A 24,050-nucleotide genomic window follows, 5' to 3' on the forward strand; every position below is an offset into this window, starting at 1 on the left:
TAGTGGAGGAGTGTGACAAGGAGGAGGGCGTGGCCGTAACAATGGATGCCCGATGCTGAATCAGCCCGATCAGCAGGAGAAGGATAAAGAGGAGCCGGGGACACCAGTTAGAGAGAGAGAGACACATGGTGCGGCCGCGTATGTGTCTGTGTGTTTATGTTTAAGTTCGGTTATGTCATTAAAATTATGTTGACTGTTCTGCCGGTTCCTGCCTCTTTCTTGCCCATCCTGTGAACTCTGTTACATATATGTATACTGTATACTGATGAGCCAATATTATTGTTTGTGGTAATCAACATTATGCCACAAATGCTGTCGATTGAGCTTAGCTTGTATGGAACTCAGAATATTTCTTTAAAGGGATAGTTCACCCAAAAATGGAAAATTCCATCCCATACCATCCCAGATGTGTATGACTTTCTTTCATATGCTGAACACAAACAAAGAATTTTAGAAGAATATTTCAGCTCTGTTGGTCCATATAATTCATAGTGAAAAAGGAGTTACATTTTGGTCTGTTCTCACCCAAAGCTGACTAGATCTCTTCAGAAGACATGGATTAAACCACTGGAGTCATAAGGATTACTTTTATGATGCCTTTAAGTGATATTTGGACCTTCAGAGTTCTGGTCACCATTCACTTGCATGGTATGGACCTACAGAGCTGAGATATTCTTCTACAAACCTTCATTTGTGTTCTGTAGAAGAAAGAAAGTCACATCTGGGATGGCATGAGGGTGAGTAAATGAGAGAATTTTCATTTTTGGGTGAACTATTCCTATAGTGTTTAAGTGTTACGGCTATCCTTTTAAAACAGTGTGACAGTTAATTTACTGTGCTAAAAACTTGCCTCATAGTCTTCTATTGTAAGTCCATAACTGTAAATAAATGTTTCCTTTGTTTTCACAAAAAATTATTAAGTTAATCAACAGCAGATACCAGATGCTGTCCGTAGAGCTTAAGTTAACATAATTTACATAAAAACAGCTTAATCTACCAGAATCTTGTTATCTATACAAATTACTTATTTTAATTAAGAATTCTTGTACCCATGTTAGTTAACAAAGTCCCCATAAAGTCCCCATAACAAAAGATTCGCACCAAGATCATCAAAATGACCAGTGTGGTAAATCAAAAAGTTGCATTTCAACCGATTAAAACCCTCTCTGTGATTAAACCCTGTAAGTGCTCTTTAGCAGTCTGTCCTGTTCTACCTGTCCTCACTCTCAGCAGTCACACTAGCTGGACCTGTGGTGGCAATACCGCTAGCTGTGATATCTGGAGTTTTGTAGTCCTGTGGCGGGGCAGAAAATTTCCTGGGAGAAAATTGATGAAACGGTCACGTTTTGATACACACACACACACACACACACACAGCAGGAGGGCACCAAAACAATCACATCACACACTGTAGAATTAATCACCACTATTATGCAGTTAATTCAAACTCAGTATGAACCCTAATAACATTATATTACTTTCCTTAATGTATAATGGGCATACCGTCATTAGCATGCACATACACCCGCTCCAAACACACAATGATTTTAGGTTTTATTCCAGGTTTTACTTTCCTATGTGATCATACTTTGACTTTGTTTGGAATGGCATGCTAACATACGGTTTACTGCATACCGTGCAGAAAACACTGATTACAATTTAAAAAATAAATAATTAAAAAATGTGTATGCAACAATAAACATTTCCAACAATAGCATGCTACATTGCTGTCACATGACCTCATCACATCACGACATGCATCTCAGAAATGTTTAAATCTAGTTTTGTGTAAAGATTGAGTAACTCTTGACAGCCCGGTCACATTATGAGTCAGGGAGATGTTAAAAATCACGGCTGATATTACTTACAGTTACTGTAATTAATCATAATGACAATGGAAGGTTATGCACTGTAAATAGTGTTGCACTGTGAGATAGAGTTGTGTGCCGTGTAGTGTGCTCTGTTGAGTTTACTGCGCACAGTATACATGCAGAAATAGTACAGGTAGTAGGCTTATCGAAACATATCAAATCCTTTTAATTGATTGATTCATATGTCTTTACAGTTGGATGTATAAATATTTTTCTTGGCTTAGATTTCCACTAGTCCTAACCATGCTGCTTTTCTACTCTATTTTCTAAGTTTACGCTTTGGTTTAGGGAGAAAAGAATGTGTACTATACCTGTTTAGAGTGGGGATGTTCCCTCTGCAATCAAACAACAATGAACACTGATTGGTTAGTGTCAGGCATCAATGGGAGGGCTCAATCTGAGAGATTAGAAGTGTGTGGCCTTTTCACATTAATGACAGATCCGATGTGTGCATTTCAGCGCACATTAACGAATTTGCTGACTGCTGCCAATGAGAAGTAACAAAGTCTCGAAGACAATTCTGTTGCATTTCCACAGTTTAACAGGATTATACAAGTGTCTTTAGAGACTTTTTGAATATGCTCAAGAGTCTCAATGCATTATTGACTTAATTCAGTTTATTTACATTTAAATTTCACAAACCTGTCAAGAACATATCCAGGTCATATTTCACCTCACAATAAATACATAAATACATTATATTTTAATGAGAAATCATAATTGCTTGAAGAAAGCCAATTTGCAAATCGTATTTGTGTTGTGCTATTATTTTCTGACAATTAAGCATGTATCCTGTGATGCAAAAAACCTACAATAAAGTTACACGCAATAAAAGGTATATCTTCTATGTTAATCTGAGTTCTTGTCCTAACCGTCTGCGGCAACTAACGAGCTACAGTCGGTTGGTTTCTGTTTCTGTGGCGTTGTGCTTACTAGCCCCGCCCACTGCAAACTCTCATTGGTCCAAAATCCTGTTTCTCATAACAGTACTTTAAATGTAAAATATGTTCTGATCAGGGACTAAAAACTAAACGTTTTTCATTTCGGTTCATTCGGAGCAGAAATTGTATTTTTTCGTTCCGGTTCCGCCGTTCCGCTGCCTCCTTTTCAATTGGTAACCGATTCAAACGTAATTAAAGAATGGTTAATAACGTTTTTATTTTATTTTTTATTTTTTTAAACGACAGCACGCTGTGATAAGGGTGGGTGATATAGTAGTTGCAGTGTTTCCAGATCTCTCAAAAACAAGCTCAAAATAAGGGACTTGCCACAACCAAAGTAAGCGAAAATAAGCAATTAAATTTTTTTTCCCCATGTGGGGGAATTATCAGCATGACAAATCATAACAAGCAAAGTATACAGTTGCCTATGTAAAATAATGTCTTTTCATAAATGTATTCTTAATATTTAATATACCCCCCCAAAAAAATGTATTTAAAATATTTCAAAAATACATCTGGCCATCTAAAATCAATTAATAGCCAAAATATCTCTCTCTCTCTCTCTCTCTCTCTCTCTCTCTCTCTCACTGCTTGGGCATGTTTGGACTAAACGTCATCCTATGCGGGCAAAATTATCTTATTTTAAATATCCAATAATTATTTTGTTATTTTATTTTAATTATTTGCTTTAATTACAGATTTGCTTCTCGGTCAGAACCCGACAGCATCAAATCTGTTATAATGCATCACATCAAAACAACTAAGAAATGTACTTTTTACCTTGATATTTTCCCTTGTGTCTGGATTAACCGTGCATGTATATGTAATAATACATATTATATATACTTGTTAAAAAGGTCTTCAGCATGTCACAGAAGGCTACATCCATTTTTGGCAACTGGAAGTGATGTAATTCCGAAAAATGACTGTGATAAACCATTTAGACTTTGTTTTCATGAAAAAAAGAAATTAACCGGACATTAACCGGACTTCGTACCCATTTTTGGTTATGTTCTGCAAAAACATTCTTTCGTTTTGGGTTTTTGGTTTCGTTCCTTGGAACATCAGTCCCTGGTTCTGATTGGCTCTGACTGTGCCGTGTCACGCAGCAGTTTTGCTTTTGGTGTGGACAGACACATTGCTTGTCACTGTTATCTTATTGCATCTTTTCTTGTTAGGACACAGTGAAATGTGCAAAAAAAATATGTTATGCAAATGTAAAGTTTTTATACATCACGGTAGTGTTTGTTGTCCTACAATTTTGGTGATTTAAATTAAAATATGATAAAAATAATCACTGTATTAAAGTAATGCGAATCTAATGAGAATCACCACTGAGAATGAGAATTACTCACAGTAAAACAACTGTACACATTATGGTAATAAGAACATGTAAAGGGGAAATTAAATCTTAATTGTCATGAAAGCAATGTCACAATGGAGAAATGTAATGGTCCTCAAAATGGCTTCATTTCTTTTATGCAATATATCATTTCTCATCATTTTCTTTTGTTTATGGGGTGAAAAGTGACCCAGGCATGTTATCAAACCACACACTTCACTTAAGACTGCCCCTCCCTCACATGCAACAACTGCTCTTAAAATACTGCATCAATGCAGGTAAAATATCAACTTTAACAGTACAAGGCATTAGCCATTCATTTTACACAAATCACAGGCAAAGCAACATTGACAAGTGGAAAAGTGCATGCCGGGAGCTGGGATTACAGGGGGAAAAAAAGGTAAAATATGACTACATACTCAAACAAAAGGATGCCATACATCAGAGGAGGCTAAACTGAATCAGTTCTCAAGCATAAAGCAGCAGAGAATGAAACAGGAAGTGCAAGATCAGCACAATCGCTGAGCATGTCCTGGTTGCATTCTTTGATGTGTTTAAATTTACAATTGTATTTATGATATAATTTGTTTGGTTGTTGTCGTAGAGTGATTTTTAAGTCACTGCAAAACAGGCTGGTGGAAGAATTCGAAGAGAGTAAAATGTTTGGAATTGGAATGATTTTTTTTTTTTTTTTACCACTTCATAATTTTGAAAATATTTTCATGTGGGGTAGATGGTGAATGCAGGGCTGCAGTACATCATGAGGTACCTGTTGGGGTGTGAGGTGGGTAGCATGAACTGGAACTCCACGATGCAGGTGTTGTCCTTTAGTTGACGGTGCTGGACACTGTTGAGTTCATAAGCAATGTAGGCTCTACATACATACACCTGAGGAGAGTGCATATAACCACATACAAAAAAAAACAACAACAACTCAATATCCAGGAGAATTTTATATCAAATAATTGTAAGCCATTTTCCACAAATAAAAAGCTAATTAGGGCCACAAACTCTTAAAAATGATGCTTTCTTTTTCAACATATGGTCAGTGAAAGGAGTGCTAAACCTTCAGAAAATATTACTAAATATTAATAATATAAAATAATAAGTAGTAATATAATAGTGTATTAGCCATTCAATTTTTTATAAAGTTTGCAAATTTTGAATACAGTTTGAAACCCAGATTTCTGTGATTTTTTAATTTTTTAGCAATAAATATATAAACAATAAACATGAAACAAACAAAAATTAACCAGACAAATTTTCCAAAATATATACAAATACACACACACACACACACATATATATATATATACACACATACATATATATATATACACACACACACACACACATATATAAATATATATATATATATATATATATATATATATATATATATATATATACACACATACATATATATATATATATACACACACACACACACATATAAATATATATATATATATATATATATATATACACACACACACACACACATATATATACACACATACACATTATTGTGTGTATGTATATATATATATATATATATATATATATATATATATATATATATATATATATATATATATATATATATACACACACACACACACACACACACACATATATATACACACATACACATTATTGTGTGTATATATATATATATATATATATATATATATATATATATATATATATACACACACACACACACACACACACACATACACATATATATATACACACATACACACACACACACACACACATACATTTTATATATATATATATATATATATATATATATATATATATATATATATATATATATATATATATATACAGGTGCATCTCAATAAATTAGAATGTCGTGGAAAAGTTCATTTATTTCAGTAATTCAACTCAAATTGTGAAACTCGTGTATTAAATAAATTCAATGCACACAGACTGAAGTAGTTTAAGTCTTTGGTTCTTTTAATTGTGATGATTTTGGCTCACATTTAACAAAAACCCACCAATTCTCTATCTCAAAAAATTAGAATATGGTGACATGCCAATCAGCTAATCAACTCAAAACACCTGCAAAGGTTTCCTGAGCCTTCAAAATGGTCTCTCAGTTTGGTTCACTAGGCTACACAATCATGGGGAAGACTGCTGATCTGATAGTTGTCTAGAAGACAATCATTGACACCCTTCACAAGGAGGGTAAGCCACAAACATTCATTGCCAAAGAAGCTGGCTGTTCACAGAGTGCTGTATCCAAGCATGTTAACAGAAAGTTGAGTGGAAGGAAAAAGTGTGGAAGAAAAAGATGCACAACCAACTGAGAGAACGGCAGCCTTATGATTGTCAAGCAAAATCGATTCAAGAATTTGGGTGAACTTCACAAGGAATGGACTGAGGCTGGGGTCAAGGCATCAAGAGCCACCACACACAGACGTGTCAAGGAATTTGGCTACAGTTGTCGTATTCCTCTTGTTAAGCCACTCCGAAACCACAGACAACGTCAGAGGCGTCTTACCTGGGCTAAGGAGAAGAAGAACTGGACTGTTGCCCAGTGGTCCAAAGTCCTCTTTTCAGATGAGAGCAAGTTTTGTATTTCATTTGGAAACCAAGGTCCTAGAGTCTGGAGGAAGGGTGGAGAAGCTCATAGCCCAAGTTGCTTGAAGTCCAGTGTTAAGTTTCCACAGTCTGTGATGATTTGGGGTGCAATGTCATCTGCTGGTGTTGGTCCATTGTGTTTTTTGAAAACCAAAGTCACTGCACCCGTTTACCAAGAAATTTTGGAGCACTTCATGCTTCCTTCTGCTGACCAGCTTTTTAAAGATGCTGATTTCATTTTCCAGCAGGATTTGGCACCTGCCCACACTGCCAAAAGCACCAAAAGTTGGTTAAATGACCATGGTGTTGGTGTGCTTGACTGGCCAGCAAACTCACCAGACCTGAACCCCATAGAGAATCTATGGGGTATTGTCAAGAGGAAAATGAGAAACAAGAGACCAAAAAATGCAGATGAGCTGAAGGCCACTGTCAAAGAAACCTGGGCTTCCATACCACCTCAGCAGTGCCACAAACTGATCACCTCCATGCCACGCCGAATTGAGGCAGTAATTAAAGCAAAAGGAGCCCCTACCAAGTATTGAGTACATATACAGTAAATGAACATACTTTCCAGAAGGCCAACAATTCACTAAAAATGTTTTTTTTTATTGGTCTTATGATGTATTCTAATTTTTTGAGATAGTGAATTGGTGGGTTTTTGTTAAATGTGAGCCAAAATCATCACAATTAAAAGAACCAAAGACTTAAACTACTTCAGTCTGTGTGCATTGAATTTATTTAATACACGAGTTTCACAATTTGAGTTGAATTACTGAAATAAATGAACTTTTCCACAACATTCTAATTTATTGAGATGCACCTGTATATATATATATATATATACATACACACACACACACACACACACACACACACTATATATATATATATATATATAAATTGACAAATGCAGCACAACAATATTTCGGAAACCATGCTGTTGAAAGAGTTTAAATGATGTTACTTTTTGAGTGTCACAGTTTTAAGGAGTGTTACATTTTTTATAATACTGAAATATTTGATATATTTATTATGTATTATAGAATTATATGAAATATATTTTCAGTGTCATAATTCATTTTATAATATATAATGGGACTTTTTTTGTTGTTTTGATTTTTTAGTAATTAAAATTAGTTAAGAATTACTGTCATTTTTTTTAATACAATGAAGTAAACATTGATTCAATAGATTATAAATTATACATTCATAAAAAAATTAAAAATTAAAAAAAAGTAATGGGACACAAAAGTATATTTGTGCAATGTGCCATAAAGCGATACAGCCTTACCTCTAGAGCAGCCATCCTCACCACCTGATTACTGTGGTAAAAGAAATTTGGCAGCACATCAAAGATGGATGTCTCGGACAGGATCAGTTTCTTAGAGAAAACCAAGCACATAAATCATTTGACAATAAAATCTTACACTAAAACACTCTCCAGCAGATGGCACTATAGATCAGTTTACTCAAATACATAGATGCACTACCTGCAGGTTCTCAATGCAGAACTGATGTCCATACATATCGATGGCAGACAGGAAGATGGATTCCACCTGATTGTGTCGCAGCTCATACGAAGGAAGATGAGAGGCAATGAGAACCTGTAAGAAAATTGAAATGATTCCTGTGGTCTTCACTTATTCATAAAGACTACAGCTCTGTTCCCTAGTCAGCTGCCTCACTGTCTACTGTCTACATACTTTCTAAGGAGGCATCCATCCAACAAGGGGAATTTAATAAGCCACCAAATTGAAACTTTCCCTGTTCACGGGCATTCTGGGATTGCCTTATGTGCAAAGGACGCATGCGTTGCTGCCTTAGATTTTGGCCAAGATATATCTTCTTTTTAGTATGACACCTAAAAGTGCTGTCTAGGTGGGCTGCTCAAAAACTTTTGGTACAGAGCTTATTGGTGTATGAAGCCTAAAGAAAAGATTTCTTGGGTTTCTGAGCCTCTGAGCTCTCAGTGTGTGAATATGTGTGGTGATCTGACCTGACGTGCCCGCAGTGCCACCTTGGCATTGGTGGTCTTGCTGAGCTGGGTGAGCTCTGTGAGGATGGCCATGAGCTCATCCGTCAGAGTAGGGTCCCGCCCACACAGCTGATCCTACAGAGAGAAGTGAGGGACAAACTGAAAAAACACTGGACTGGAGTCACAGGTGAACTTTTAAGTAAATGCCTTTAAACGCAAACTACTGTATATATACTCACAATGAGAATGGTGACCAGAGAGTTCTTCTTTGTGACTTTTGCGTGAGAGAAAATGTAGTTGAGCACATTGGCCATGTCCCCTTTGTTTTCTTCTCGTAGTGCAAACACACACTTTTCATAGTGTCCTGACCAATAGCACACACACACACACACACACACACACACAGAAAGTGAAATTTCTATAATTATTCAATACACCAGAAAGTACTAAAATATTATACTGCCCTCAAGTGGTCACATGAGAAAATACAGTGCACAATAATATCAGATATACAGGTGCATCTCAATAAATTAGAATGTCGTGGAAAAGTTCATTTATTTCAATAATTCAACTCAAATTGTGAAACTCGTGTATTAAATAAATTCAATGCACACAGACTGAAGTAGTTTAAGTCTTTGGTTCTTTTAATTGTGATGATTTTGGCTCACATTTAACAAAAACCCACCAATTCACTATCTCAAAAAATAAGAATACATCATAAGACCAATAAAAAAAATCATTTTTAGTGAATTGTTGGCCTTCTGGAAAGTATGTTCATTTACTGTATATGTACTCAATACTTGGTAGGGGCTCCTTTTGCTTTAATTACTGCCTCAATTCGGCGTGGCATGGAGGTGATCAGTTTGTGGCACTGCTGAGGTGGTATGGAAGCCCAGGTTTCTTTGACAGTGGCCTTCAGCTCATCTGCATTTTTTGGTCTCTTGTTTCTCATTTTCCTCTTGACAATACCCCATAGATTCTCTATGGGGTTCAGTTCTGGTGAGTTTGCTGGCCAGTCAAGCACACCAACACCATGGTCATTTAACCAACTTTTGGTGCTTTTGGCAGTGTGGGCAGGTGCCAAATCCTGCTGGAAAATGAAATCAGCATCTTTAAAAAGCTGGTCAGCAGAAGGAAGCATGAAGTGCTCCAAAATTTCTTGGTAAACGGGTGCAGTGACTTTGGTTTTCAAAAAACACAATGGACCAACACCAGCAGATGACATTGCACCCCAAATCATCACAGACTGTGGAAACTTAACACTGGACTTCAAGCAACATGGGCTATGAGCTTCTCCACCCTTCCTCCAGACTCTAGGACCTTGGTTTCCAAATGAAATACAAAACTTGCTCTCATCTGAAAAGAGGACTTTGGACCACTGGGCCACAGTCCAGTTCTTCTTCTCCTTAGCCCAGGTAAGACGCCTCTGACGTTGTCTGTGGTTCAGGAGTGGCTTAACAAGAGGAATACGACAACTGTAGCCAAATTCCTTGCTCTTGATGCCTTGACCCCAGCCTCAGTCCATTCCTTGTGAAGTTCACCCAAATTCTTGAATCGATTTTGCTTGACAATCCTCATAAGGCTGCGATTCTCTCGGTTGGTTGTGAATCTTTTTCTGCCACACTTTTTCCTTCCACTCAACTTTCTGTTAACATGCTTGGATACAGCACTCTGTGAACAGCCAGCTTCTTTGGTAATGAATGTTTGTGGCTTACCCTCCTTGTGAAGGGTGTCAATGATTGTCTTCTGGACAACTGTCAGATCAGCAGTCTTCCCCATGATTGTGTAGCCTAGTGAACCAAACTGAGAGACCATTTTGAAGGCTCAGGAAACCTTTGCAGGTGTTTTGAGTTGATTAGCTGATTGGCATGTCACCATATTCTAATTTTTTGAGATAGTGAATTGGTGGGTTTTTGTTAAATGTGAGCCAAAATCATCACAATTAAAAGAACCAAAGACTTAAACTACTTCAGTCTGTGTGCATTGAATTTATTTAATACACGAGTTTCACAATTTGAGTTGAATTACTGAAATAAATGAACTTTTCCACGACATTCTAATTTATTGAGATGCACCTGTATAGTGGTTCTGAAACATATTTGGACACTTGTGTCACACTTAAAAATGTACAAATGTTATTGCATTAGATACAGAAATATGAAACCAAGTGGCATTTGCAAAAAAAATTTGCTAGACCTTTTCTCTGAGCAATTTTCACTTTCTGAGCCATTTTACAATTACTTTGAACTCACTGGTCCTAGGATGTATGAAGTCAGTTCCCCTCAAGTTCACACAGTTCACAAAGTTACTGGCAGAGTAACCATAGATGTAGCTCATCACAATAACTATGGACCGAACATGTTTATCATCTGAAACCTAAAGTTCTTTTACTTAAAAAAAAAAAAAAAAAAAAAAGAGTGATTGCCATATCTTTCTTTAAAATAAATGCCACTTGGTTTGACTTTTGGTTCTCAAACACAATACCAAACCAGTGTTCGAACTGAGAGCTCTTGGGAGGTCCCCTTATACCCCAACTCCCACTCCTCCAACACCCCACCCCCCGATTACCCCATCTGAAGTGAATAATTACAGTATGTCACACGTCTACACCTACTTGAATCCCAACCAAAGATTCACAGAAAATGTCAATATATTGACATTATTTGTCATTTTGATATTTTAATGTGTTGTAAGACAAGTGTACGATGTTAGGCTTGATAATAGACTATACTTTTTTAGAATTAAAATAGTGGTCACCATGGCTGAGATGCATTGTGTGCAGCAAACATTAGTTAATGCTATTTTATATTGTTTTCTCTGTTGTCGCTATCGTTTATGAGTATGACTTGCGTATTTAAAGATATTGAGGGAGGGTCGCGCGTCACAGGCATAGCATAATAAATGCACAAAGTTCTTTCTCCACATAACATCAATGTAATAACTTTACAACTGTTTGATCGTGAACTAACATTTAGTGTTAGATAAGTACCAGGAAATCTACGTGCATCTTAACTGCGTGCATAATAATTAACCTCTAGCTTAACATTACTTACCGTTATTGTGAGGTGAAAATGAGGATCCACTCTGCCAGTGTCACTCAGTCACCGTCTTTTAAGTTCCTTCAGAAAACAGCGCATATCACATTCGGGTGTTTTTATACGTCTTTTCCGACATAAAAAATCTGGTTAAGGTTATTTATGAAAACTGGGACAGATAATGAATGTAGCGTTCTGTCACTGCAAATATTTGGAGGAAAAAAAATTGTTTCTAGTATTTTAGTTTTGATGAAACTCAAAGGGACCCCTCAAGTTACATTATTTTGGTCTTATGGGGGGTCCCTTAACTCTTATGGGGGGTCCAGGACCCCCCAAACCCCCTCAATTCGAACAGTGTATCAAACAATAACATTCATACATTTCCAAGTGTGGCATAAAGGAATATTTCATTCAAAAATGAAAATTCTCTCATTTACACAACCTTGTGTCCCAGATGTGTATGACCTTCTTTCTTCTGCTGAACACAAAGGAAGATATGTAGAAGAATATTTCAGCTCTGTAGGTTCATACAATGCAAGTGAATGGTGACCAAAACTTTGAAGCTCCAAAAAGCACATAAAGACAGTATAAAAGTAATCCATACGACTCCAGAAGTTTAATCCATGTCTTCTGAAGTATTATGATGTGTGTGTGAGAAACGGACCAATATTTAAGTCCTTTTTTACTAAATTCTCCTCACTGTCCAGTAGGAGGCGATATTCACGAAGAAGGTGAATTGCCAAAAACAAAAAAAAAGAAGAATGTCAAAGTGAAAGTGGAAATTTACAGTAAAAAAGGACTTAAATATTGGTCTGTTTCACACACACACACACACACACACACACACACACACACACACACACACACACACACACACACACCCGCCCACCTATCATATCACTTCTGACGACATGGATTAAAACACTGGAGTCGTATGGGTTACTTTCATGCTGCCTTTATGTGCTTTTTGGAGCTTCACATTTTTGGTCACCCTTCACTTGCATTGTATGGACCTACAGAGCTGAAATATTCTTCTAAAAAATCTTTGTGTTCAGCAGAAGAAAAAAAGTCACACTTCTGAGATGGCATGAAGGTGAGTAAATGATGATAGAATTTTCATTTTTGGGTGTACTATTCCTTTCAGTGTCCGAATATTTTTGCGGTCACTGTAACTGAAAGTTTGTTTATGGTCATACATGAGGCTGTCATACCATGCTGAAACTGAACTTCCACTTGTAAGTATTGCCTGAGGAGGTCCATCACCACTTCATGGTCACTTCACTTCATATGCCCCCTGATGCCACTGCGGTATCTTTGTGAACAAACACATAGAGGTTCACCGTTATACATGGGGCATCTGTACATGTAGGCATGTGTTAATGCATAGTTTTGTTTTGACTAACTTCTGAACCAGTTGCACAATACTCTGTGTATTCAAAAAGAAGACCTCTCTCTCAGACTTCCTGTTCAGTGTGGCCGCATGACTGTCCAGGATATTGGCAATCTGAGATGTAAATTTGTAAACATTTATAAACAATGGTCATAGGCTTGGTTTTAAATCCAAGTAAGCTGCCTTGCTATTTAGTGACTAAATAGGTAGCTGCCTTCTTGTCAGGATCTTAACGGAAATAGAACCTCATAAGTGACTCATTTGAAAAGCCCTACATAGGCAGCAACTCATAGCGCACAACACTAATAGCACTCCTTAAGTAAAGAACACAGGATGCTCAGATCAAAATTGATTTGAATACAGTTTGCCGTTAGCACATTTTCCCTTAAATGCTGTCTGCTTAGGCAGCTCAGTAGGCATTGGAACAGCTTCAAACAGTAACACACTCAAAGCACCAAAAGTAGTACCTGCTGGCTGGGAAACTGGCAGAGCACAGAGGTGATGTTGCTAGCATACTGGGCCATTTCTTTCTTGATTGCTTTCTCAACTGCAGGAGGAATACGGCCTGAAACACTAGTCATGATGTCCTGAAGCTCCAGAAAGGGCAGAGAGGGGTCTCTGAGAGTCTTCATCACACGCTCCACCCATTCTTTCAGCTAAAAACGTACACATGCACACCTTATGAGCTATTCACGCAGAGTGTGGCATGCATTTTAATCATAATAACAAAAAGCTGAAAGTTCCAATCCAGTCATTCGCATGCTTTAATATAAAATAAAACGTATCATCTGACAGTACAAATTCACTTGCTTTAGTGCAAAATATAAACCAAAGGTGTTTCGTTCGTGAACAAATTAGCATGTTTGAATGAATCTTTTAAGTGAACGAATCTCATTTGTCACCACCTACTGGAGTAAATATGCAATTCACAAAAGATGGTCACTGAACGAATTAGTAAAAATTAGCACTATTGGAATGCAATCGTCCAATCAGATTTGAGGACTGAATTAACTGTTGTATAAAGGAACAATGACATATTCCTTACAGCAGTAGACGTCTACTTTTAGTATTGCTTGCCTTTTCACATATTTTTACTTGTTTGTTGCTGCTGTGGCTTTGGTATGTTCTTTGTGCTAAGAGATCAATGATATCAACAGACCCACATCTGTCAGGAATGCTCGTTCTGTACAAATAACCCAAAAGCTTATGGGCTCTACTTTAGCCTGACAAATAGCCGTGCACAACGTCTTATCCATTTTTCGTGAGAGCGCTAATTCTTAGCACAAATTCGTAGCAGCGCGAAGCGCAAGTGGGCGTGGGTGGGAGTGTTTGCGCTATCTGTTGGTGTATGCGCGCAAACTATCGGTATATTGTACGTTAATTTGCTATTTCCCCAAGAACCAGTTCATTGCGCAAAGACGTTTGAGAAGCACATCTGTTTTCAGCACAAATCTTAACTCAGTTCCAATATTTGCAGTTTGGAGATTCCACCAGCAGGTGGTAATAAAGTTCATGTCCAAACGAAAATATAGTGGAACATTAAATTATGTCCCTGACAATCGCCATTTTATAAAACAAAAATTGATGAGAAAAAAGGACCCTCAAGAAGGCAATTTTGCTGATATGCGTAGGTTTGCAGCCTTCTTTTTACACTGTTTTTAACTGTTATTGTTATAGCCATTGACAATAAAGGCTTTTTAACTATATTTTTGATCTGGAAGTGTGCCTTGATTTTCCTTTTTGGATTATTATTTCCTCATTCAAAAGCACCTTCATGTAAATATCGGAATTTGTTTTTTGACAAATTTATGAGATTTGTGTTAAACTATCTTTAGGTCATGGGTTTATATTAACTATTGTATTTATTATCTAATTGTTTTAGTATTTTTCCACCTGTTGTCTTAGAGTGATTTTTAAGTCTCTGCAAAAGAGGCTAGTGGAAGAAGTTGAAGAGAGTAAAATTTGGTATGATTTTTTTTTGACCACTTTGTTATTTTGATTATACTTTCCTTTTTTTTTTTTTTTTTTTTTTTTTTTTAACAAAATCGACCGGTAGAAGTGAAGTGCGTGTCGATACAATCACTGTTAATACTAGCCCTGATTAGTGTGTCAGAAGATGAAAAGGATTAATAATATCTAATAATCTCTATCATTTAACAGAGCGTACATTCAAATCCTGATGAGAATGCATTTTCCATGCATATAAAAGGAGTGTGTCACTGTCATATTCAACAAAGATGCAGTTAATGCACAAAAGAATGCAAGTCCATATTTCTATTATTCTAATTCATTGAATACAGTCCATTTACACTACCAACTTCTTACGAATGTGCTGTCAGTATCACTAGTGCTCGACAGAGAATGGACTATTCAACAGGCCCCAGACGGTGCAATAACCAGAGAAGAATCTTCTAAATTTAAATCGCACTTTTACCAGCCCATTAGAGCTTTGCGCGTGCAACTTCGCCAAACTTACTTGCACCTAGACTTAGCACATGCTTGCACGAAAATACCAAAACTTCATGGCCATGCCCATTGACTTTGCATGTATGACTCATTGCATAGCACTGCACTTAGTGCTAATGCTCTTAAAATAGGGCCCTATAACTGTTCCCTCTAAGCTGCATGTGTACACGGCCGTGCACTTCTGATGTTGCCTAATAGATCTGCCACAGTCTATTCTGTTGTTAATATTAATCAAACAACAATATTGAAAAGAACACCACTGACTGCTCTTTATTTCTTTGTTATTATTAGCCTAATATGTTCTTAGATTACGTAACACTTAGACTACTTATTTATTTTATTATGACTATGTACCGGAATAATTAAAAAGATCAAGCAGTGTTTACGTAATTCGACATACCATTGTTTTTAAGATATCTGTATTAAAATTATTATTTAACATTTTAAATAAAGGAGTGTATTCAATAGCATAATAGCATATTATCCATTTTTACTGCGGTATTGTCAAGAGTTGTGAAATTTCACTGGTGTTGGTACCAATTAAAATTTTGGTAGTTACGTAGTTTTGGTAGTATATTCTGTCTACTATATACTGTGTGTACTGAATATATATATATATATATATATATATATATATATATATATATATATATATATATATATATATATATATATATATATATACATATATACAGTTGTGCTCAAAAGTATGCATACCCTGGCAGAAATTGTGACATTTTGGCATTGATTTTGAAAATATGACTGATCATGCAAAAAAAAAACTGTCTTTTATTTAAGGATAGTGATCATATGAAGCCATTTATCATCACATAGTTGTTTGGCTCCTTTTTAAATCATAATGATAACAGAAATCACCCAAATGGCCCTGATCAAAAGTTTACATACCCTTGAATGTTTGGCCTTGTTACAGACACAAGGTGACACACACAGGTTTAAATGGCAATTAAAGGTTAATTTCCCACACCTGTGGCTTTTAAAATTGCAATTAGTGTCTGTGTATAAATAATCAATGAGTTTGTTAGCTCTCATGTGGATGCACTGAGCAGGCCAGATACTGAGCCATGGGGAGCAGAAAAGAACTGTCAAAAGACCTGCTTAACAAGGTAATGGAACTTTATAAAGATGGAAAAGGATATAAAAAGATATCCAAAGCCTTGAATATGCCAGTCAGCACTGTTCAATCACTTATTAAGAATGGAAAATTCGGGGATCTCTTGATACCAAGCCAAGGTCAGGTAGACCAAGAAAGATTTCAGCCACAACTGCCAGAAGAATTGTTCGGGATACAAAGAAAAACCCACAGGTAACCTCAGGAGAAATACAGGCTGCTCTGGAAAAAGATAGTGTGGTTGTTTCAAGGAGCACAATACAACTGTATATTCCTCTCTGGTGGCCGAAGGTTCTGACCAATAGAAATAGGATTTGCTCAGCAAGAACAGAAGTTAGAGGGAGCATTGGGCCCTATATATTGTTGGTCTGTGATGGTTCCATGTGTTCATGTGTCTTCACCTTGGCACTGAAAAAGGGTTCTGGCAGACAGTAGCCGTTCATAATGTGTACCAGGTGTTCCAGAGTGCTGTGAAAGACCCTGTGAAGCTTCTCTCCCCTCAGAGCCACAGACTGAACACTGGGCAATGTGCCTGTAAACAACTCCGCCTGAAACACACACTCATTTAAATCACTAAATCGAATTTAAATGACCTAGCCAAAATTTACTCACAGCTATAAATCACATGCATACCACATACTGTATAATGATTCACGTACCTGCTGTACTCTGCTGGGGTCATCCAGTTGTAATTTGCCGATGACACAGCCCGGCTCCAGCACTGCACCTGCTCTTTTCACATAGTGAATACATCCAGACTCTGAGGCCATCAGAGTCATCACCATCTTCATCACCTAACACACACACACATCTAGTTTATAATGCTGCAAAACAAACTCCGATTTAGTTTTGTGTAGCTAGACGTTTTAATATTGGCATAAAGTCTGGACCTCTTTGCCGATAAATATAGCCAAGAACTGCCCACTTGTGAAGAGTAGAATGTCATGAACCTGACAAACTTTGCCAAGTTTGGTGATTTAGTTCTTATACACGACTTTATATCCCAGTTCACTTCTAAAAACTGGAAATTGATACAGCCGGGAAATCAGACTCAAACTTGATTATGGTCTCTCCAACTATTCATGTCTCTTGCATACCTCTATCTCAGCATAACACTGCCCAGCAAACACGTGCCCCCCCGTCCTCCACAGTGTACTGGATGAGTTTCCCAGCAGACGGTGAGCGCAGCAGTGACGGGTCATTCTCCTTCTCAAATACACACGTCTTGTTACCGATAATGATGCGATACCTAGAGAAAAAAAAAAGAATGATAACACAGGCTTAAATGACAACTTTTGAACCAATCAGAACATGGCAACAAAATGTGCACCAGATTTATTGAAAAAGTATTTCATATAAAGTGGCGTGAAAAATCAGTTACACATGCTCTTTCTTCATAAAAATAAATAAATAAAAAAATCCTACTTTTGCTAAGAGCTGCATGCATTTCTTTTTATTAGCATTTCTTTGTATTGGCAACATCAAATAAACTAGTTTACCCTAAGGATGTTCTGCAAATTTGTGTTTCACAGACATTCCCAGGCATACTTGTAAATTCAATCACATTCAAACCAAACCTGTCTGTTTAGAAAACTATTCCTGTACAAATAGTATTCCAAATGACTCACACACCATGAATACTCTCAGCTCTCATAAATATGTTCTTGTGTTCTCCGTTCTGTGTTTACCTGTCCACCTCCTCCTTCATATAGGTGGTGTAGCTGCTGCCGTCGTATGACAGCAGCAGACCTCCGTCACTCAGCCGATGAACATCCACCTCAGCGGAAGAGTAATTCATGATGACCACATAAGAGTTAGGTGACTGTCTCGTCACCTTCAGAACATATTTGGTCCCCTCACAGATCAGCTCCACATCCACAGTGTTCAACAAGGTGTGTGCAGGTAAAACCTGACCTCTACAGACACATGGGAGAGTGTAGGCGAAAGGGGGAGAACATCAGAAAAACTTAAAGTCAAGGGTTGAAGGCAATGTTTCAGGTTCCATCCAAGTTAAGCTTAATCGACAGCATTTGTGGCAAAATGTTGATTATCACAAAAAATAATTGAATTATCTGTTGCTTCTTAAAACAAAACACACAAACACACACAAAAGTAATCACTGTTACAGTAAGGCACTAACTGTTCAATGGAAGTGAATGGGGCTAGTCCATTAACATAAAAATACACATGGTTTCAAAAGTATAGCTGCAAGATGTAAACAATATACATGTTAACATGACTTTAGGTGTCATATTAATTGAGCTTTACTTATGTATTAAACCTTCAACATTGTTTAACTTGAGACTACTATAAATATAAACAATAAAATGATAAAGTGTGCACACAAGATGGCATGTAAAATTGCGCGACAGACGGAGGATATGTTCAAAATTGAGTACTAGCATACTACGCAGTTTACAGTATATACTGTATACTATGGGTAACCATATGGCCAAAATTCTATTTCATTGTATATGTAATTGGACACAGTCCTCAACTACTATTTACTCTAATGTAGTTATTATGAGCATACATGTTGTTGCATTGTACTTACATTTAAAGGAATATTCCAGGTTCAATACAAGTTAAGCTCAATCAATAGCATTTGTGGCATAATAATGATTACCACAAAAATCTATTTTGACTTTTACTTAAAAAAAGCAAAAATCTGGGTTACTGAGGCACTTACAATGGAGGTGAATGGGGGCCAATTTTTGAACGTTAAAATACTCACTATTTCAAAAGTATAGCCACAAGACATAAACTTCATGCATGTAAACATGATTTCAGTTTGATAAAATCACTTACTAACCTTTTCTGTGTAAAGTTATAGCTAATTTTACAACATCGTTGCCATGACGATGTAATGTCAACAAACCCTAAAACGACTGTAAAAATGACAAATTAAACAACTTTACAGATCAAATAATACACAAAATTTAACAGGAGAATCAATGTAAGTGCTTTTATAAAATTATAAGCTTCACATTTCTGCTTTTAAACCCTCCAAAAATTGTCCCCATTCACTTCCATTGTAAGTGCCTCTCTGTAACCTCGATTTTTGCTTTTTTTAAAGAAAAGAAGGAACGAGTCAAAATTAATTTCTGTGATAATCAACATTTTGCCACAAATGCTGTCGATTGAGTTTAACTTGTATTGAACCCGGAATATTCCTTTAATAATTATAGGTAATTTACTACGTGCGATTGCTTTTCTTTCTGTGTTTGCGGGAGTACAGATTCTGGGAAGGAATACTTGTTGACGTCATCAATCAGCAGTAAATTAGGGCAGTGGGGCTTATATTGGAGAGTCAGTTTCACACCACAGAGAACGCATGTTATGTTCACTTGATAATTCCAAAATGCTGTCTGTCATCTTGATAAGATAAATAATAAATAAAATAAAAAATAAAAAAACTATAAAGAAAACCATGAAACCAAATTAGTGCATCAGTTTACATATCAACCATCTTAACGTGCCTTCACTCACTCTCTCCCTTCCTTTTACTGCTTTAGATTTGTTCAAATAGTATATGAGGCAGTATGCATTATTACAGTATGTAACAAACAAACACTAGTATGCTACAATGTTTACATTGCACATTTAATTCAGAGTGCTGTCCTATTATCTTGGAAATAAATATGATTGTTTTGCATTTCTAATCAAATTTTGAATAACTTTTGGCAGTCCGATCAAATAATGAATAAAGGAGATGTTAAAAATTATGGATGATATTGCTTCTGGTTTATTCATCACATTCGAAATTAAAGGTCATTTCGGGCGCATTGCATTGTGGTTATCTCACGCAGTGAGTGTGCTCTGGATGCATTAAAGCACATTTTGGTAAATCCAGTAGGTCTGCAGGCCCAGATAGAATCTGCATTTTCAGCACTGATTTTGTGAGAAAATCTGCTGATTTATCTGGATATAAATGGATTTTAACATGCTAAAATGTATTTTTAAACTTAGCTGAGACTAAACTTATTGGTAGCTAAAAGTATAATTAAATTAACACTGGGGGATGGGGGATGTGCAGATCTTTATGAATGACGGGTGTTCCAATACTGCAGAGTTTTCTGAAGAGTTTTGCCTGTGCATATTCCGTGTGGGCCTGGCCACATTCCATGCATGCAGAAAAATTGCATACTGTGCACAGGCTCCATACTGCATGCTGCAATTTCCGAACATACTCTGGGTTGTAAACTGTGAGATTTTTACCTCTCCAGTGAGTGCAGAAAGTTGGACACACTGTTCCTTAGGCTGACATCGGACACGTGCAGAGCTCCACTCACTACTCCCAGCATAGTGTCAGGACGCTCGGCCTACACACAGTTAGAGACATTCAAATAGAGAAATCTGGCCTTCATTGTGCTCATAAAGGAAACTTTAGAAACATTTAAACTATTTTTTATTTATTTTTTGTGGGCGAACTATTCCTTTAATTGGTGTGATCGAATGGTAACTTCTATATATGAAAGAATCTCATTTACTCACCCTCATGCCATCCCAGATGTGTAACAAAAGGAAGATTTTTATAAGAATATCTCAGCTCTGTTGGTCCATACAATGCAAGTGAATGTTGACCAGAACTTTGAAACTACAGAAAGCACATAAAGGCAGCATAAAAGTAATCCATAAAACTCCAGTAGTTAAATCCATTTCTAGCTCGATTAAACTTCCTAGCGCCATCTAGCGCTCTGTGCACGCATCAAGCACTAGGAAGTGTAATTGAGTTTTAAATCATGATTGTGCCTACAGACTGCAATGGCAAGATATACAGTGAGAAAGGAGTTACCGTTTGGTCTGTTCTCACCCAAAACTGATTGGATCACTTCAGAAGACATGGATTAAACCACTGGAGTTGTGTGGATAACTTTTATGCTGCTTTTATTTGCTTTTTAGAGCTTCAAAGTTTTGGCCACCATTCACTTGCATTCTGAGGACCTTCAAAGCTGAAATATTCTAAAAAAATCTTAATTTGTGTTCTGTAGAAGAAAAAAAGTCATACACATCTGGGATGGCATGAGGGTGAATACATGAGAGAATTCTCATTTTTGTGTTAACTATCCCTTTAAATAAACAAAGTGAAATATTACGATGTCACATACATAGTTGTATAAAGAGGTTAAGGTTCTAACGATCTAATCTGAGTTTTTAAAAGCAACCTGAGTGTGCACGGCTTCAAGACAGCACACATACATCGGTGTTGTACTTCATTTGTTTCTTTAATTCTTTACACATTTACTTATTTCTTCAAATCCATATTATGTATTCAATTTTACATATTACTTTCCTTTTAATTTTGTTTGTTGCTCTAGCTATGCATTATTATTTTTACGTTATCTCATGTTGTGTGCTGTATTGTCTTTATAAGTAAGAGATAAAGAGCTGTCTCCATTTCAAGGGCTTCAACGTCACAGGACTATGTTGTGAAGCAGTAATTTTCCATTTTCTTGGCTTGGTGTAATAACACTCGTTGAACTTGTGTTGATCAGACGGAGTCAAACTGAGCATTGAGACAGACGTGCTAAGATTATTCAATAAGCTCTTCTCATTTTTACCATCACTTTGTCTCCTGCCTTCTGCTATATTCTCCTGCTGCCTATGCCTGACTCTTGTGCTAGCAGAAGAGTGAGTTACCAAAACAAGCTGTTGATGTTGACTGGTTTTGGATATCAGAAAAAAACTCTAGGTCTAGTGGGGACTGGATCTAACATTCCTGGCATTATCGTTCAGGATAGATGATCAAACATTCATTTGACAAGATGGATGATCTAACAGGGTTCTGACTCATGTGACTGTACCTGCATCTTTTCTGAGATCAGTCTATCCAGCCAGCCTGTGTCGATGCTGTTGTGCTGGAAGCCTTCCGTCTCAAGCAGCTTTGTCAGATACTCCACTGTAGTCCTGAAGTCTCCTCTGATGGACAGTTCCTTCAAAGCCACTACCATGTTCCTATGATAACACACAGCTAAATTAAAAAAAAAAAAACTCTTGTGTTATGATAACTACAGTATAAGCAAGCCATTCGTAAGTTGACTCCCACAATGAGTATAAACACTGAAATAATGTGAAGCTAATGACTCACTGTTTCAGGTGGGATTGTTTTGCCAGGGAACTCTAAGATGCTTTACATCATCATACTCTGTACACTTACAAAAAGTACCATGGCATTACCATGGCATTTTGGTAAACCACCGCTGTAACACCAAATTTTTTGACACTGATCATGGTAATATCATGTTTTTGGACATGCGCCATGTTTTTTTTTTTTTTTTTTCTAGTACCTTGGAGTACCACATAAATGGCATGGCATTTGTAAAAATTCAGTACCATATGTCAAAGTACCACCAAATTACTACCATCTGACACCATCTCTGTACCATGGTAACACCATAATACTTTTTGTAATGACAGGGTAGCAATAATTTGACAATACTTCACCCAAAAATGAAAATTCTCTCATCAATTACTCACGCTCAGGCCATCCCAGATGTGTATGACTTTCTTCCAACACAAATGAAGATTTTTAGAAGAATATTTCAGTTCTGTAGGTCCGTACAATGCAAGTGAATGCTGGCCAGATCTTCAAAGGTCCAAAAAACACATAAAGGCACCATAAAAGTAATCCATAAGACTCCAGTGGTTTAATCCATGTCCTCAGAAGTGATATGATAGGTGTGGGTGAGAAACAGATCAATATTTATTCCTTACACTAGAGTCATCTGGAGTACTTTTATGCTGTCTTTAAATGGTTTTTGGACATACACTTGCATTGTATGGACCTACAGAGCTGAACTATTTTTCCAAACATTGTCAATTGTTTTCTGCTGAATAAAGAAAGTCATCTGGGATGGCATGAGGGTGAGTAAAAGCTGAGAATTTTTGGGTGAACTATCCCTTTAAGGGAGTTTTATTCCATGTCAGGTCACAACACAAATGTATTAACTACAAAATGAATCATTCATAGCAGTCTACTGCAGGCCTATGTTCTAGAGAATTCCTCATGAAATAACCATGCAGTGGTGTAAGGTCATGTTCTAATGGCTGTTGCACACTAACTGGACACTTTCTCTAAAACAGAGGCGTTGTGAAGCAGGCATTACTCACGAGATGGCCTCCTCTCGGTTCTCTCCCCAGGAGGAGCAGTGGCCGAACTGAGAGTCAGCGAACTCATGCAGGCCTCCAGCTGCCGCCACACTGAAGTAACCCCACACGTTCTTATTACTGCGGAAATTCAGCTCCTGGACAGTACCTGAGCTGGGCTTAAACCCCTGACCAACACAGA

The 24,050-nt window shown here is 36.9% G+C and overlaps 1 protein-coding gene across 1 annotated transcript in view; it reads right to left on the reverse strand.

Annotated features, from left to right (window-relative positions):
- LOC127437002 (acetyl-CoA carboxylase 1-like) overlaps positions 1–24,050 on the reverse strand; it is a 116,553-nt gene that overhangs the window by 51,616 nt on the left and 40,887 nt on the right. Inside the window, 17 exon segments of the mRNA XM_051691585.1 lie at positions 2,183–2,206; positions 4,924–5,042; positions 8,059–8,148; positions 8,258–8,371; positions 8,764–8,877; positions 8,982–9,106; positions 12,989–13,089; positions 13,181–13,281; positions 13,635–13,823; positions 17,164–17,310; positions 17,422–17,556; positions 17,860–17,901; positions 17,903–18,011; positions 18,451–18,678; positions 20,981–21,084; positions 22,567–22,717; positions 23,873–24,036. Coding sequence (XP_051547545.1) covers positions 2,183–2,206; positions 4,924–5,042; positions 8,059–8,148; positions 8,258–8,371; positions 8,764–8,877; positions 8,982–9,106; positions 12,989–13,089; positions 13,181–13,281; positions 13,635–13,823; positions 17,164–17,310; positions 17,422–17,556; positions 17,860–17,901; positions 17,903–18,011; positions 18,451–18,678; positions 20,981–21,084; positions 22,567–22,717; positions 23,873–24,036 — 2,057 coding nt within the window.

The sequence above is a fragment of the Myxocyprinus asiaticus genome, chromosome 4 (assembly GCF_019703515.2).
Source record: "Myxocyprinus asiaticus isolate MX2 ecotype Aquarium Trade chromosome 4, UBuf_Myxa_2, whole genome shotgun sequence".
NCBI classification, from domain to species: Eukaryota; Metazoa; Chordata; class Actinopteri; order Cypriniformes; family Catostomidae; genus Myxocyprinus; species Myxocyprinus asiaticus.